At 40.3% G+C, this 15,811-nt stretch overlaps 1 protein-coding gene across 1 annotated transcript in view; it reads left to right on the top strand.

The window, feature by feature from the left end:
• UNC13C (unc-13 homolog C) overlaps window positions 1–15,483 on the top strand; it is a 427,801-nt gene extending 412,318 nt beyond the window's left edge. Inside the window, exon 33 of the mRNA XM_073303829.1 lies at window positions 15,042–15,483. Within this exon, the coding sequence (XP_073159930.1) occupies window positions 15,042–15,057 (16 nt within the window). The 3' untranslated portion in view covers window positions 15,058–15,483. The remainder of the gene's footprint in view (window positions 1–15,041) is intronic.
• The last annotated feature ends 328 nt before the right edge of the window (window positions 15,484–15,811 follow it).

Below are 15,811 nucleotides of genomic sequence, written 5' to 3'. Positions count from 1 at the left end.
CTGAGAGGCCATACTTGTACTAAGGAATGGGCGGATGTTTGCTTTCTCAACTAACTTTCCTCTGCATTCTGTCATATGCATAACCCAAGAACTGAAATAGTTTGGATATGTAAGTCTAGATTAACCCCAAATTCTACTCTTGGTTATGCCAAAGTCAGAGAAACTCCATTGACCTGGAATTAGCTCTGAAGTGACTCTGATTTACAACTGTATAACCGAATGTAGAATTTGGCCCTGGAGCTTCAGAGGAAGGAGATTAAAAAAAAGCAGAATATATTGGGGAAAGGTGATGGGAGGAAAAGCCCTTCCTGATACTGCCATTGGCCAGGTGAAACCCTGAAGCACAAGTTTTTGTAACATTGGTCATGAACTGTGTCAGGGTTCCCTCCCCACTCTGAACTCTAGGGTAAAGATGTGGGGACCTGCTTGAAAGACCCCCTAAGCTTATTTCTACCACCTTAGGTTAAAACTTCCCCAAAGCACAAACTCTTTGCCCTTGGATTAGGTAAACGCTGCCACCACCAACTGATTTAACAAACAATCAGGGAAAGGACCACTTGAAGTTCCTATTTCCCTAAAATATCCCCCTAAGCCCTTAAACCCCCTTTCCTGGGGAGGCTTGAGAATAAACAAGATGAGCACAAACCAGCCTTGGATTTTTAAGACCCAAAAAACCCAATCAGATTCTTAAAAAACAGAACTTCATTAGAAGAACAAAAAAAGATAAGAGAACAATTCTGTAAGATCAGAATGGAAGATAATCTTACAGGCAGTCAGATTCAAAACAGAGAGAATCCCTCTAGGCAAAACCTTAAGTTACAGAAAGACACAAAAACAGGAATACACATTTCCTCCAGCACAGCGAATTTCACAAGCCAAAACAAAGAAAACCTAATGCATTTTCTAGCTAGATTCCTTACTAACTTTACAGGAGTTGGAGGGCTTGCATCCTTGATCTGTTCCCAGCGAAGGTATCACACAGACAGACAAAAGCCTTTTCCCCCCCCTCCAGATTTGAAAGTATCTTGTCCCCTCATTGGTTATTTTGGGTCAGGTGCCAGCCAGGTTACCTGAGCTTCTTAACCCTTTACAGGTAACAGGATGTTGCCTCTGGCCAGGAGGGATTTTATAGCACTGTATACAGAAAGGTGGTTACCCTTCCCTTTATATTTATGACACACTGGAAGTGAGGCCTAGGGCTGCTGAGCCCTGCACCCACTACTATCATACGAAACCCCATCATACAATCCCACTTGTACCTCTGTCCTGCTCTCTCTCTCTTAAAACTAAGTGTTTGGCCCCCACTACTCCTACTGGGACACTACCAGAACTTCCCCTCTCTGATGGTTAGAAGTCTTCTAATTTCCAGTCTCAATTTCTTCATGGCCAGTTTTATCCATTTGTTCTTGTCCCAACTTTGTCCTTTAGCTTACATAACTCTTCACCCTCCCTGGTACTTACCCCCTCCCAATGTATTTACAGAGAACAATAATATCCCCTCTCAGCCTTCTTTTTGTTACACTAAACAAGTCAAGCTCTTCCAGTCTCCTCTCTTAAAATAGGCCCTTGCTCCCCTGGTCACCCTAGTAGGTCTTCTTTGTATCTGTTCCAGTTTGAATTCATCTTTCTTGATCATCAGTGACCCGAATTATACACAGCATTCCAAATATGGGCTTACCAGTGTCTTGTACAATGGTGTTAATACTTCTCTCTTTCTACTGGAAATGCCTCATTTGATACATCCTTGAATCACATTTGCCTTGTTCACAGACACATCCCATTGGTGGCTCACAGTCATCCTGTGACTGACCCACATGCTCAGAGGTTTCATCTCCTCTGTCACTTCCAGTGGATGAGCCCCCAGCTTTAAGCTGATGTTCTTATTCTTAGCCCTTAAGACCATGCACTTCGTATTACTGGATTTTATCTATAGTGCTTAGCTTTCCCAATCTTGGAAAGCACCAATTACCATTGGTGTAATCAGCTGTCAGCTTGTTTGCTTGCTCCCCTCACAGTCCCACATGGCCTGTTTCAGACACATAAGTGTGTACAAATTAAACAGACCTAAACTGATCTGACACTGTAGATTTAATCCATGTGACATGTGATGCACTCGTGACTAGACTCCTGGACCGACTGACTACAATAGTGTTGAGAGTTTCCTTCACACCTGCCTTCGCAAAAGGATTTAACGTACAGTGTGTGCTGTTAGGGAATATTCAGTCCCACTCATACCACTGTGTCACCTGGATAATGGGCTCTCTAGATAGCAGTGAGCTCAGTCCCCCGAAGGTGCATCATCTATGCAGCCAGTGACCCCTGCAGCTGGTGATAACACTATGGAGAAGTTGGACCCAAGAGGCCTCTTATAAACCTATTTATTAATGGATCAAGCTGGTGCTTATGATCACATTAGCTTTCTCTGTTACATCTAACCACATTACATAACATATCCTGAACTGACTTGAGATCACCATTTCAATTAACATTATTACAGCCTGGGCTTAGTTCTGCATGAAGTGCATATATGCACGGCCACTACCGGCCCACGCTCACTACAGTGGAATGACCAGAGCACAGCCGGCACCTCTTTAGAAATATTTTCTTTCCTTCGTGTCATTCTCGTTAAAACAAAATGACCAAAAAATAAAGTTAGACATAATATCTATTTCAATTACATTTAAGGCAATAGCACTTCACTTGAAAATCCCCTAGTACTTCCAGCAGTGATACTGTACTAAATTGTGATCTGAAAGGTTTGTTGTGCAGATGAGCACCAAAAAACAGGAAGCAGCCTATTCACAGCCTAACTGATGTACAGCCAAAACAACAGATTTCTAGCACAGCATGTAATGTATTTATTTATACAAATCAATGCCTTCAAATACCCATCTCCATTCATTTACCATTTATTTTAATAAAAAGTCATTTCATTTACTCATACATAGGATCAAAAGTTTATCCAAACACCTCTGCTCTGAAACAACAACATGTGTTATCAGTATCCATATTCCCCATATACATATTTAAGTGCATTCATAATTTTTGTTTTCCGTTGAACAGTCTGTTCTGATTTCCATTTAAAGAGAGCATCAGTTCCACAACTCTACCCAATGCCTGTATTCTACACTTAACATTAAAAATAATTTAAAGGAACTTTTAAAAACTGTAGGGATTTGTTCCCCCAACAATCAATAAACAGGAGATTTACATGGCTAATTTTCATTAGTGTTAATGGGAACTGATTGGCACCATAAATCCTCTGCATATTAAAGGGGGGAAATTGACTTCATCTTAGTGTCCATTATTATTTCTCTTAATTGGACCTACCTAAGTGCATGCGTCTACTCTCACTAAAATAAATGGAGTTCTGGCCTAAGACTGTAGAATGGCCCAAGCATGGTGTCACTGTTCCAGAGTGAGCTATCACACGAGGGGGTACACTTGAGAGACACTGAAAGGAGTCTAAATGTCAGCTCACCCTATAACAACGACATATGGCAAATTGGTTCACATAGCAGTTTCCTTCCAGATCTCTGGCTACCTTTAAGTTGAGATGATTCTTTCACAAAGTTAGCATTGCCTTTTAATTGACGTAATTACAGAATCCTTAAGAGGCTTGTATTAAAAGATCTTCCTTTATTAATACCAGATGTAATAAACTAGAACATGACTGAGGTTTGATGTGATGGTTATGACTAATCAAAGATACAATAATTATTGTGGTCTTAAGCTCTCCACTAATATCACAGCTGGCCACAGACAGCTCTAACCCATGCATCTGAATTTTTAACATTGACTCTTTAATAGGAAGAAGAAACTGTACAATTTGCTATTTGGGACCCTCCATTCCTTTTGCTTGCTCCCTGCTCAGATGCCCATTCTGCCCCCCCATCAGTAAATGAGACTGATTTGCATGTTATAATCCTGATGAAAGGCTAGTGCATTTGTATGTGTGAAAGGAAGCAGCTTCAGTCTGTATGTTTCTCTCATTTAAATTGCAAACCATTATAGTTACATGTCACATGTGCATGACAGCAGAACAGGGCCCTAAGTTGGATATTTGTTACTATACTGATTTTAGTAGGGAACTGTCAAGCATACATAGATGCGGGAAAAGAGGGTTTTTTTCCCTGATCAGAGGAGGGCCTAATCCAAACTCTACTCAAGTCAATGAAAAGGCTCCCACGGGCTTTGGATCAGGTTCAGATACTATGCGATTTAGACTGTGCATACTGGACAATTCTACATGGAAAAGTATATAGTCAAACAAAGTTAAAATGACATGTTATATTTATGCATCAACTTTTATTCCCCCACAGGATCCCAAACTGTTTTGCAAACTATAGAAACACAAACACATAGGAATCCTGTCCACACTACTTTAAATGCAGCCACTTCAGGGGAAGAACACATTTGTTGTTTAAACAGGACATAGCAACAATATGCAAACAGTTCATTCAAGACAGTAAATTAAGAATACTGCATCCAACTGAAAGCAGAAGAGGGATTCAGGTAGTCAAAACAAACATACAATTATCTAAATTAGAATTTGGCAAGGATACTAGAGCTAACATTTCCATTCCTTTGAAAAGTACTAAGAGAATCTTAAGAACATAAGAACCACCATACTGGGTCAGACCGAAGGTCCATCTAGCCCAGTAGCCTGTCTTCCAACAGTGGCCATTGCCAGGTGCCCCAGAGAGAATGAACAGAACCAGGTAATCATCAAGTGATCCACCCTGTGTCACTCATTCCCAGCTTCTAGCGAACAGAGGCTAGGGACACCATCCCTGTCCATCCTGGCTAACAGCCATTGATGGATCTATCCTCCATGAATTTATCTAGTTCTTTTTTTAACCCTGTTATAGTCTTGGTTTCACAACATCCTCTGGCAAAGAGTTCCACAGGTTGACTGTGCATTGCATGAAGAAATATTTCCTGTAGTTTGTTTTAAACCTGCTGCCTATTAATTTCGTTTGGTGACCTCTAGTTTGTGTGTTAGTTGAATGACAGGGGGTTTTTTTGGACTGTGTCTTGTTTTAAACCTTTCCTTTATAAGATTCTCTGGAAAAACCTTTTCTAGAATACGAAGCATTGCACACAACAAAACTGAAAAAAGGAAATTGCAAGATACATAATAATTACAAAATATTCAGTCCCCATAGTTAAAATGTGCAAACATCAGGGCCTAAAATGTATGTTTCACCTAAGAGATTAAGGCCAGGTTCCCACTACCAACTTTTGTCATGGGTGTGATGAGGTGTGACTTGACTGAAATAGCTATGCTGGCAAAAACCCCTACTGTAGACACAATTATACCAACAAAATTGTGCTTTTGATGGCATAGGTGATTTTACTTGTAGGGGCTGGGCTTAAATAAACAAGGCCAACAAAAGCACAGATTTGCTGGCATCAGCTGCCTCTACACTAGGATTGGACAGTATAACAGCACAACTATACTGGCAAAACACGACTAAAGTAGACCTTGACCTAAGTTTCTGACAGCACAGCACTCCATAACGTTCTGCCAGGGCACTGGTTCAGCAATGACTCACAGGAGAGGGTGCCACCTGAATCACCAAGATCACGTCATGCAATACCCTAGATTTTTCTTCTGCAGGAAGAAGAAAGCTCTGCCATTTAAATACTGACCAGAATCAACCCTGTTTGGTGGTAGGACACTGAACAAGATGACTGCTCAATGAAGTAGGGCTGCAGTCAAAGAGTTTATTCTTTTGTTTCAAATATTACCTAGTTTTTTAAAAAATAAACTAACTTCCAAACGACACAAGCTCCCAGAATCAAAAGGTTTCATCTGTTCCAATGCTGATTTACTTACAAGTTAATAATAACTCAAAAATGGCAATTTATTCCAGAAAAGATGAGAAAATTCAAGTGAGAGGCCTGCAAGCAGTAATAAGCTATGCAGACAGACAGTTCCTCATACTAATACCACACTTTTGAGGAATACTTGTAAAGACTGTGATATTTAGTAGCCTGTGTTTTAAAATACTTCTGAACATCTCTCTGTGAAAAATGCACTAATTAGCGACAGCAGGGATAAAATTAAAGGTACAAAATCCCCTCCATATATATAGCAACAGAACCACATTATCCATTTGGTTTAGGCCCCAAACTATTTTCAACTGGCCAGTAAAGACACGGCATGAAATTGTTCATGTACAACTACTCAATAAACCCATAAATTTAACAAGAAAAAAGTGTGAAGACTGCAGCAGCACAGGAGCTAGCAAACAGAGCTGTAAACAGGGGAGTTTGAGTGGGAGTTCTGTTGGAGGAGAAGGTATTTGTGTTTGTTTGGCTTTGTATTGGTAGTATTTGTATGTGTAGAGGCTTGTAGGGGCTTTGTGCTGGGAGAGAAGCTGAGCCCTGATTAGGGGGCGGGGCTTCACTGACTAGGGGTCCTATAAAGGTAGCAGCCAGTCAGGCAGCGGCACAGGAGCTAGCAAACAGAGCTGTAAACAGGGGAGTTTGAGTGGGAGTTTGAAAGCGGAGTTTGTCTTGTGGTGCTTGTGTGGGGTTTGGTTTTGCTGTGGGTGGTGGTGTTTTGGTGTGGTTTGTGTTTCCCAGATTAACAGGATTTAGGTGGGAAGGCTATGACAGATTCAGAGGTGGCAGTGGGAGTGACCCATGTAGCAGATGACACAATGAAGATGACTGGATGTGGAAGCTGTGGTATGTACATGATCCTGGAGGGGGCACCTGGTAAGAGTTTTGTCTGCATGAAATGCCGTCTGATAGAGCTGATGGAGGAAAAGATCAGAGGTTTGGAGATGCAGGTGGAAAGTCTGGTAGAGTTTAGGAAGGGGTTTGAGCAGATTATGGAGCAAAGACATGAGGTATCTGAAGGGAAAAGCTCAGACTTGCAGATGGAAGCAGGACTAGGGAATTTTGAGGGGAGACTGGGTGAGGAAAGTGGTCAGTGGAAGCATGTGACTAAAAGAACTAGGCAGAGGAAAAGACAGGCTAGTGAAGGAGAAATAGAGCTTCAGAATAGGTTTGCAGAGTTGGAAAATGAAGAAGGGGCTCAGCAGGTAGTCACTGAAGGTGACAGGGCAAGGAAGAAGAGAAGAGCGGTTAGTCCTATAGGAAAAGGGGAAGAGTTAATGGAGATTACACCAAATATGAGCCCCAGGAGGATACAGGATGGGTTAAAAAGGATTACAAGGGAGAATGGGAATGGAAAAAACTTGCAGCCAGAGGGAACAGGGGATAGACTGGAGAATAGCACCGTCACTAGGAAAAGGCAGGTCTATGTGATTGGGGACTCTTTATTGAGAAGAATAGATAGGCCTGTAACCAGAGCTGATCCAGAAAATAGGAGGGTGTGCTGTCTTCCAGGTGCTAAGATACGGGATGTAGACCTGAGGTTAAAAAGGATTCTAAAGGGAGCGGGAAAGAATCCCCTAATTATCCTTCATGTGGGAACAAATGATACGGCTAGATTCTCACTGGAAAGTATTAAGGGAGACTATGTTAGGCTGGGGAGGACGCTTAAGGAAATTGAGGCTCAGGTGATCTTTAGTGGGATTTTGCCTGTTCCTAGAGAAGGGCAACAAAGGTGTGACAAGATTATGACTATCAATAGATGGCTTAGGCAGTGGTGCTATAAGGAGGGCTTTGGGATGTATGGCCATTGGGAGGCATTCATGGATAGAGGACAGTTCTCTCGGGATGGACTTCATCTGAGTAGGGAAGGAAATAGACTTCTAGGATGGAGGCTGGCACAACTGATTAAGAGAGCTTTAAACTAGGAATTTGGGGGAGATGGTTGGGAGATGTCCAGGTAATCTCCACGCCAGAATTTAGCATAGAGTGGAAAGAAAATGAAGTAAGAGTGGATACAGCTGTAGGTAGGAGGAAGGGCAGTGTAGATACAAGTCTAATAGGTTATACTGGTAGTAAAATAACCGTGCCTAATAGGGTACAGAATGTGAGTGAGGCCAAACAGCAAAAATTAAGATGTTTGTACACTAATGCAAGGAGCCTAGGTAACAAAATGGAGGAACTAGAGTTACTGGTGCAGGAAGTGAAACCAGATATTATAGGTATAACAGAGACCTGGTGGAATAGTAGTCATGACTGGGCTACAGGTATTGAAGGGTATGTGCTGTTTAGGAAAGACCGAAATAAAGGTAAAGGTGGTGGAGTAGCACTGTATATCAATGATGAGATAGAATGTAAAGAAATAAGAAGCGATGAAATGGATATGACTGAGTCTGTCTGGGCAATAATTAAATTGGGGAAGAAAACTATTAGAGCCTCCCCTAGGATAGTGCTTGGGGTGTGCTATAGACCACCGGGATCTAATTTGGATATGGATAGAGCCCTTTTTAATGTTTTTAATAAAGTAAATACTAATGGAAACTGTGTGATCATGGGAGACTTTAACTTCCCAGATATAGACTGGAGGATGAGTGCTAGTAATAATAATAGGGCTCAGATTTTCCTAGATGCGATAGCTGATGGATTCCTTCAACAAGTAGTTGCTGAACCGACTAGAGGGGATGCCATTTTAGATCTGGTCTTGGCGAGTAATGAGGATCTCATAGAGGAAATGGTTGTAGGGGATAATCTTGGCTCAAGTGATCATGAGCTAATTCAGTTCAAACTGAATGGAAGGATTAACAAAAATAAATCTGCAACTAGGGTTTTTGATTTCAAAAGGGCTGACTTTCAAAAATTAAGGAAATTAGTTAGGGAAGTGGATTGGACTGAAGAATTTATGGGTTTAAAGGTAGAGGAGGCCTGGGATTATTTTAAATTAAAGCTGCAGAAGCTATCGGAAGCCTGCATCCCAAGAAAGGGGAAAAAATTCATAGGCAGGAGTTGTAGACCAAGCTGGATGAGCAAGCATCTTAGAGAGGTAATTAAGAAAAAGCAGAAAGCATATAGGGAGTGGAAGAAGGGAGGGATCAGTAAGGAAAGCTACCTTATTGAGGTCAGAATATGTAGGGATAAAGTGAGACAGGCTAAAAGTCAAGTAGAGTTGGACCTTGCAAAGGGAATTAAAACCAATAGTAAAAGGTTCTATAGTCATATAAATAGGAAAAAAACAAAGAAAGAAGAAGTGGGACCGCTAAAAACTGAGGATGGAGTGGAGGTCAAGGATAATCTAGGCATGGCCCAATATCTAAACAAATACTTTGCCTCAGTCTTTAATAAGACTAAAGAGGATCTTAGGGATAATGGTAGCATGATAAATGGGAATGAGGATATGGAGGTAGACATCACCATATCTGAGGTAGAAGCGAAACTCAAACAGCTTAATGGGGCTAAATCGGGGGGCCCAGATAATCTTCATCCAAGAATATTAAAAGAATTGGCACAAGAAATTGCAAGCCCATTAGCAAGAATTTTTAATGAATCTGTAAATTCAGGGGTTGTACCATATGATTGGAGAATTGCTAACATAGTTCCTATTTTTAAGAAAGGGAAAAAAAGTGATCCAAGTAATTATAGGCCTGTTAGTTTGACATCTGTAGTATGCAAGGTCTTGGAAAAAATTTTGAAGGAGAAGGTAGTTAAGGACATTGAAGTCAATGGTAAATGGGACAAAATACAACATGGTTTTACAAAAGGTAGATCGTGCCAAACCAACCTGATTTCCTTCTTTGAGAGAGTAACAGATTTTTTAGATAAAGGAAATGCAGTGGATCTAATTTATTTAGATTTTAGTAAGGCGTTTGATACTGTGCCACATGGGGAATTATTATTTAAATTGGATAAGATGGGCATCAATAGGAAAATTGAAAGGTGGATAGGGAATTGGTTAAAGGGGAGACTACAACGGGTCCTACTGAAAGGTGAACTGTCAAGTTGGAGGGAGGTTACCAGTGGAGTTCCTCAAGGATCAGTTTTGGGACCAATCTTATTTAATCTTTTTATTACTGACCTGGGCACAAAAAGTGGGAGTGTGCTAATAAAGTTTGCAGATGATACAAAGCTGGGAGGTATTGCTAATTTAGAGAAGGACAGGGATACCCTACAGGAGGATCTGGATGACCTTGTAAACTGGAGTAATAGGAATAGGATGAAATTTAATAGTGAGAAGTGTAAGGTCATGCATTTAGGGATTAATAACAAGAATTTTAGTTATAAGCTAGGGACGCATCAACTAGAAGTAACGGAGGAGGAAAAGGACCTTGGAGTATTGGTTGATCATAGGTTGACTATGAGCTGCCAATGTGATATGGCTGTGAAAAAAGCTAATGTCGTCTTGGGATGCATCAGGAGAGGTATTTCCAGTAGGGATAAGGAGGTTTTAGTACCGTTATATAAGGCACTGATGAGACCTCACCTGGAATACTGTGTGCAGTTCTGGTCTCCCATGTTTAAGAAGGATGAATTCAAACTGGAACAGGTACAGAGAAGGGCTACTAGGATGATCCGAGGAATGGAAAACTTGTCTTATGAAAGGAGACTCAGGGAGCTTGGCTTGTTTAGCCTAACTAAAAGAAGGTTGAGGGGAGATATGATTGCTCTCTATAAATATATCAGAGGGATAAATACCAGAGAGGGAGAGGAATTATTTAAACTCAATACCAATGTGGACACAAGAACAAATGGATATAAACTGGCCACTAGGAAATTTAGATTAGAAATTAGACGAAGGTTTCTAACCATCAGAGGAGTGAAGTTTTGGAATAGCCTTCCGAGGGAAGTAGTGGGGGCAAAAGATCTATCTTGCTTTAAGATTAAACTCGATAAGTTTATGGAGGAGATGGTATGATGGGATAACATGGTTTTGGTAATTAAATATTCATGGTAAATAGGCCCAATGGACTGTGATGGGTTTTTAGATGGGGTAAGATCCAAGTTACCCGGGAAAGAATTTTCTGTAGTATCTGGCTGATGAATCTTGCCCATATGCTCAGGGTTTAGCTGATCGCCATATTTGGGGTCGGGAAGGAATTTTCCTCCAGGGCAGATTGGAAGGCCCTGGAGGTTTTTCGCCTTCCTCTGTAGCATGGGGCACGGGTCACTTGCTGGAGGATTCTCTGCTCCTTGAGGTCTTCAAACTACAATTTGAGGACTTCAATAGCACAGATATAGGTGTGAGGTCTTTTTTAGGAGTGGTGGGTGAAATTCTGTGGCCTGCATTGTGCAGGAGGTCAGACTAGATGATCATAATGGTCCCTTCTGACCTAAATATCTATGAATCTATAAAAGATTATATTAATAGCTAAAAATACTCAGGTCACACAGTGGAAACTGGAACAGTGTCTTCCCAAAACTTAAAGGGATATGATCAGGTAGTTAAAATCAAAAGTCAACCAGTGAAAAAGTACTCAGAGTGCTGTCAATTGTTTTGCTTAATCATTAAGAGCAAAGTCAAGGAAAAAAGGAGATATTTATTAAAAATCATAAATAAAATGTTATTGGAGGGACTCTGCCTTTAACGTAATTAAATTAACAAAATTACATCAGGAGTTCACAGAAAAGAATAATAAACTATTCATTTTTTTGGTTTCTCTCCGGACTATTACCAGATTCTCATACTAGCAGTGCATGCTAGTTGCTATGGAAACAAAATTTGCAGACAGACACTCAAAACGCAGTAACAATTTACCACAAACCACACCACCCTGCACTGAATACCCACTTCTTATAAACTGGTTGGGACCTAAGGGGAGGAGCATGAACAGACGTGGAAAACATGACTTTGTCATATTTACTGTGCTCAACTAAAGAACATTTGATTAATGTGGGTAGCTTCAACTTCAGTCCTACAACGTAGCTGGGTAAATAATGCAAAAAAATGTGAATATATGTTCAGATTCCATGTGCATTATAGCAAGTGAGTTTCCTGGCACAAATGTATGCGCAAACAGCACATTTTAAAGAACATTCATGGAAAGTGACATTTGAAATGAGAAGTGCTCAGATTCATGCTGGAAACCTGATTCAAAAAGATATACTTACCCACTCAGAGTAGAAATAACACCATGTGACCGAGGGCTTGTCTACACTACCACTTAAGTCGATGTTAGTTATGTCTCTCAGGGGAGTGAAAAAGCCACCCCCCCTGAGTGACATAAGTTACATCAACTTAAAGCAGTGTCCTCACTGCACTATGTCGGTGGGAGACGCTCGCTCGCAGACATAGCTTCTGCCTCTCATGGAGGTGGAGTAATTATGCCAACGAGAGAGAGCGCTCTCCTGTCGGCATAGTGCATCTTCACCAGGGCAGCTGTGTCAATGTAGCGCAGCACTGTAGACTAGCCCCTACATGTCCAATCAAAACCCAGCCCACATTACAAGCTATCAAATACTCAAAACAAAACTCCTTCCAAATGACCTGAAGCCTAACAATCTTTTCAGAAAGAGAATTGAGCAAATAATTTCAAATGCAAGTAAATATGAGAAAATATTAAACCAATTTTTACTTCAATTGTACTTATGTCAATCACGAATAATTAGCACAGCTCAAAGGTTGAACAACAAGCCATAGACTAAACAAACAGTCACAGAATAATTTTGGACAATCATTTTGGTTTTAATTTTTTTTTAATCGGAAAATTCCAGCAAAAGAAGAGTTAGAAATTGGTCAAATCAAGTAAAATGTTTGGCCTCTTATTTAATTTAATTTATTTGTATTGTGGGAAAGCACCTAGAGGCCCTAGCCACACTGTGCTAGGTACATTATAAACACAAACCAAACAGACAGTCCCTGTCCCGAAGTGTTTACAATCTAAGTGCTATACTTTCTGTATTCAGGTTCGCTATGTTTACTAATATCTGACAAGGCACTCCAAGTTCCTCCTAGTAATCAAAACACTTTTACAGACTATTCCGTTCACATAATTTCTGCATTATATCATTCTTCATAAAAGGCAGTTTAGAAGAATCACCACCGCCTCACATTCCCCACAACATTAAAGCACAGAGCTAAACTACTTAATTTTATAACAAAATGAAAGTGTCATATGCCACCACTAAAACTTAGGACCACAAGTATTGTTGCATAACTAGACAGATGTCTAGTCATCATGATGACACTTCCATAATATGGAAATAAAGGGAGACATCATTACCTTTGCCAAGGATCCCAGTCTAGCTACGTAGACAGGTTCTAGAAACCTCATCATTTATAATCAGGGGGAGCATACTCCCTACCTTTGCACGCTGTTGAACATTTCAGCATTTACTCTGCTGGGTATACTTGATTAAATAGCTCCGAAACTATCAGTAAAGATATTGCTGGATAGAAAACAAAAGGAGAAGCAAACTTTGTACTGATGGTAATAAGGTGTAGAATCTGACCATCAAAGCATCTTATTAACCTATTTTTATGACACACACTTACAGCTAACTGGCATGGTTTTTAGTTGGTCCAGTGTAACCCAGATCATCCAGCTTTTCATTAAATGAAATGCCTGGTTAAACTGAAGGCCAGTCTCCTGCTTGCAATGCAAACCACTTAGTGCAACCATACTGGGCCAAGTAACCCCTTTTTCTCAGTTTTGGATGACTCTGAAAATATTCAGACTTTTGGGCTTGTAAGGTACAATAATATATAGCCTGGAACCTGCAAAGCTGCCTGCAAAATCAGAAGAACTTCAGAAAGTGGTGCATGTGTGGAATTGGGTCCTATATTTAGGTTGGCTTATTTAAGGTCACCAAAACTCTCTAAATATACTGGGCCTGACTCTCATTTGTAATTAGGCCAATTTACACCACTCGAGTGGTGTAAAGTCAAAGCTGAGCACCATAAAATGGAAACATTATTTTTACACACCCTTTAAGGCCCATTTATACTGCTAAAGCAGCATACAGCAGCGAGAATCAATCCCACTATGTTTAACTGCTCTCCAGTTTGTCATCAAGTTATCAGTGGAAGTGAATGTACAGTGGGTGCCATAACAAAATTTAAATTAAGTATCACAGTATTTCCTTCTACAATGGTGTTTGCAGTATTCCCTGTACCTGCAATGGAAAACATCAATAATACTATAGAAAATTTGATGTGTAGTCCTGTTTTTATAGCACCATTCCCAATTCCGCTCCCGTTGAATCAACAAAAATAGAATCAGGCCCTCTGAATACACATTAGCAACCTGATCCTACAATTGGATTCAAGTGGGCAGACATTGGCACTTGCATGGAATGTTGTTGAACATTCACTAAATCCTGCTGCTGGACTGAGGATACTTGAAGAGGAGAACATCAGTTATTTCCAGGCCGGCTTCCCAAGCCATGAAAGGGTGTTTCTTGACAGCAACAGTATGTACGATTCATCCTAGAGAAGATATACTTACACTAATAAAGAAACAAATTGAATCTGTCTGAATAGTAATGCATCACTCATAGCTAATGGTTAAAGACTATAACGGTAAGTGAGCATATGAACATATGAATATATACTCGCTTACCGTTATAAGCAGTATGCTAACACAGCTACTCTGATACTTGAGGAGGCTGCTCCAACTTTTGTCCCTTTGCACTCTGTGATGTTCCAGGCATTCTGTTAAATGATATTTTCCCACTTACATAGGAAGTGTTGTGCTGCAAAAAGCAACTGTCTGATAGCTGATCTTTAAGCCTCCAAGCCTAAGGTAGTGACATAGGAAATCAAATGTCAGTTATGGGATAGTTGCATCAAAAATGAGAGGGGCTTGCTAAAGTATCCACCAAACAAATAAGTGCTAATGAAAAACCACTGTGTCTTGAGCACCCATTACATGCCTGGAGATAAACATATTTCTGCATTTGGTCTGTGAGGAAAGATATACCGCAGGGGAAGGGGATATTTGTCCAGAAGGGGAGAGTGGTGTACACACAAGGCTTCTTAAAGGGATCGTTGTTGATAATATGAATTTCTAAATGGCACAGTCTGGTCAATAAAACACCGATATATATACATATATGTGTGTTTCGCTGTATTTGTTCCAATGATATGCTTTTAAACGATTACTGATATTTCACACTTGTTCAATTGAAAATGAATTTGATTGAAATATTGTGTGCTATGACTTTCCCTTGCTTTTACAATTATAACTTTTGCCTTTTTTGAGGAAGAAAAAGCCATGATTTCTTCCACTTTTGGGGGTTGAGGAAAGGACAACTGAGGACATCATTTGCATATAACAATAGCATGAAAAGAATGACTGGGTAGAGTCCATCAAAACAGAAGATTACATGGTGGAGCTCTGGTAGCTAACAAGACTTCCAACACAAATCACTAGGCTTCCATATCCTGGAGGACAAGAAGTGACTCCCTGGAGAGAAGCTTAAATCTTACTGGGGGAGGCAGACGAGAGGCAGCTATGTGACTGCATAGATCAAAAGTACAGCAATCAAGTGTGTTAGGTCAGTGATTCTCAACCAGAGATATGCGTGCCTCTGAGGGTACGCAGAGGTCTTCCGGGGGTACATCAACTCATCTAGATATTTGCCTGGTTTTATATCATAAAAAACATTAGCGAAGTCAGTACAGACTAAAATTTCATACAGATGATGACTGGTTCACACTACTCTATATACGGTATACTGAAATGTAAGTCCAATATTTATATTCCAATTGATTTATTTTGTAATTACATGATAAAAATAAGAAAGTCAGCACTTTTTCAGTAATAGTGTGCTGTGGCACTTCTGTATTTTTGTCTGATTTTCCTCAAGTAGATTTTAAGTGAGGTGAAACTTGGGAGTATGCAAGACAAATCAAACTTCTGAAAGGCATATTCTGGAAAGGTTGAGAGCCACTGTGTTAGGTGGTCCTATGAACCTAGAGAGAAAACAGGATGGAAACCAGTTGACGCTCTCCTATATGGCTGGGATGACA

The sequence above is a fragment of the Lepidochelys kempii genome, chromosome 10 (genome assembly GCF_965140265.1).
Source record: "Lepidochelys kempii isolate rLepKem1 chromosome 10, rLepKem1.hap2, whole genome shotgun sequence".
NCBI classification, from domain to species: domain Eukaryota; kingdom Metazoa; phylum Chordata; order Testudines; family Cheloniidae; genus Lepidochelys; species Lepidochelys kempii.
The sequence above is the reverse complement of the archived record's forward strand: the minus strand, read 5'-3'. Positions and strand labels throughout refer to the sequence as shown.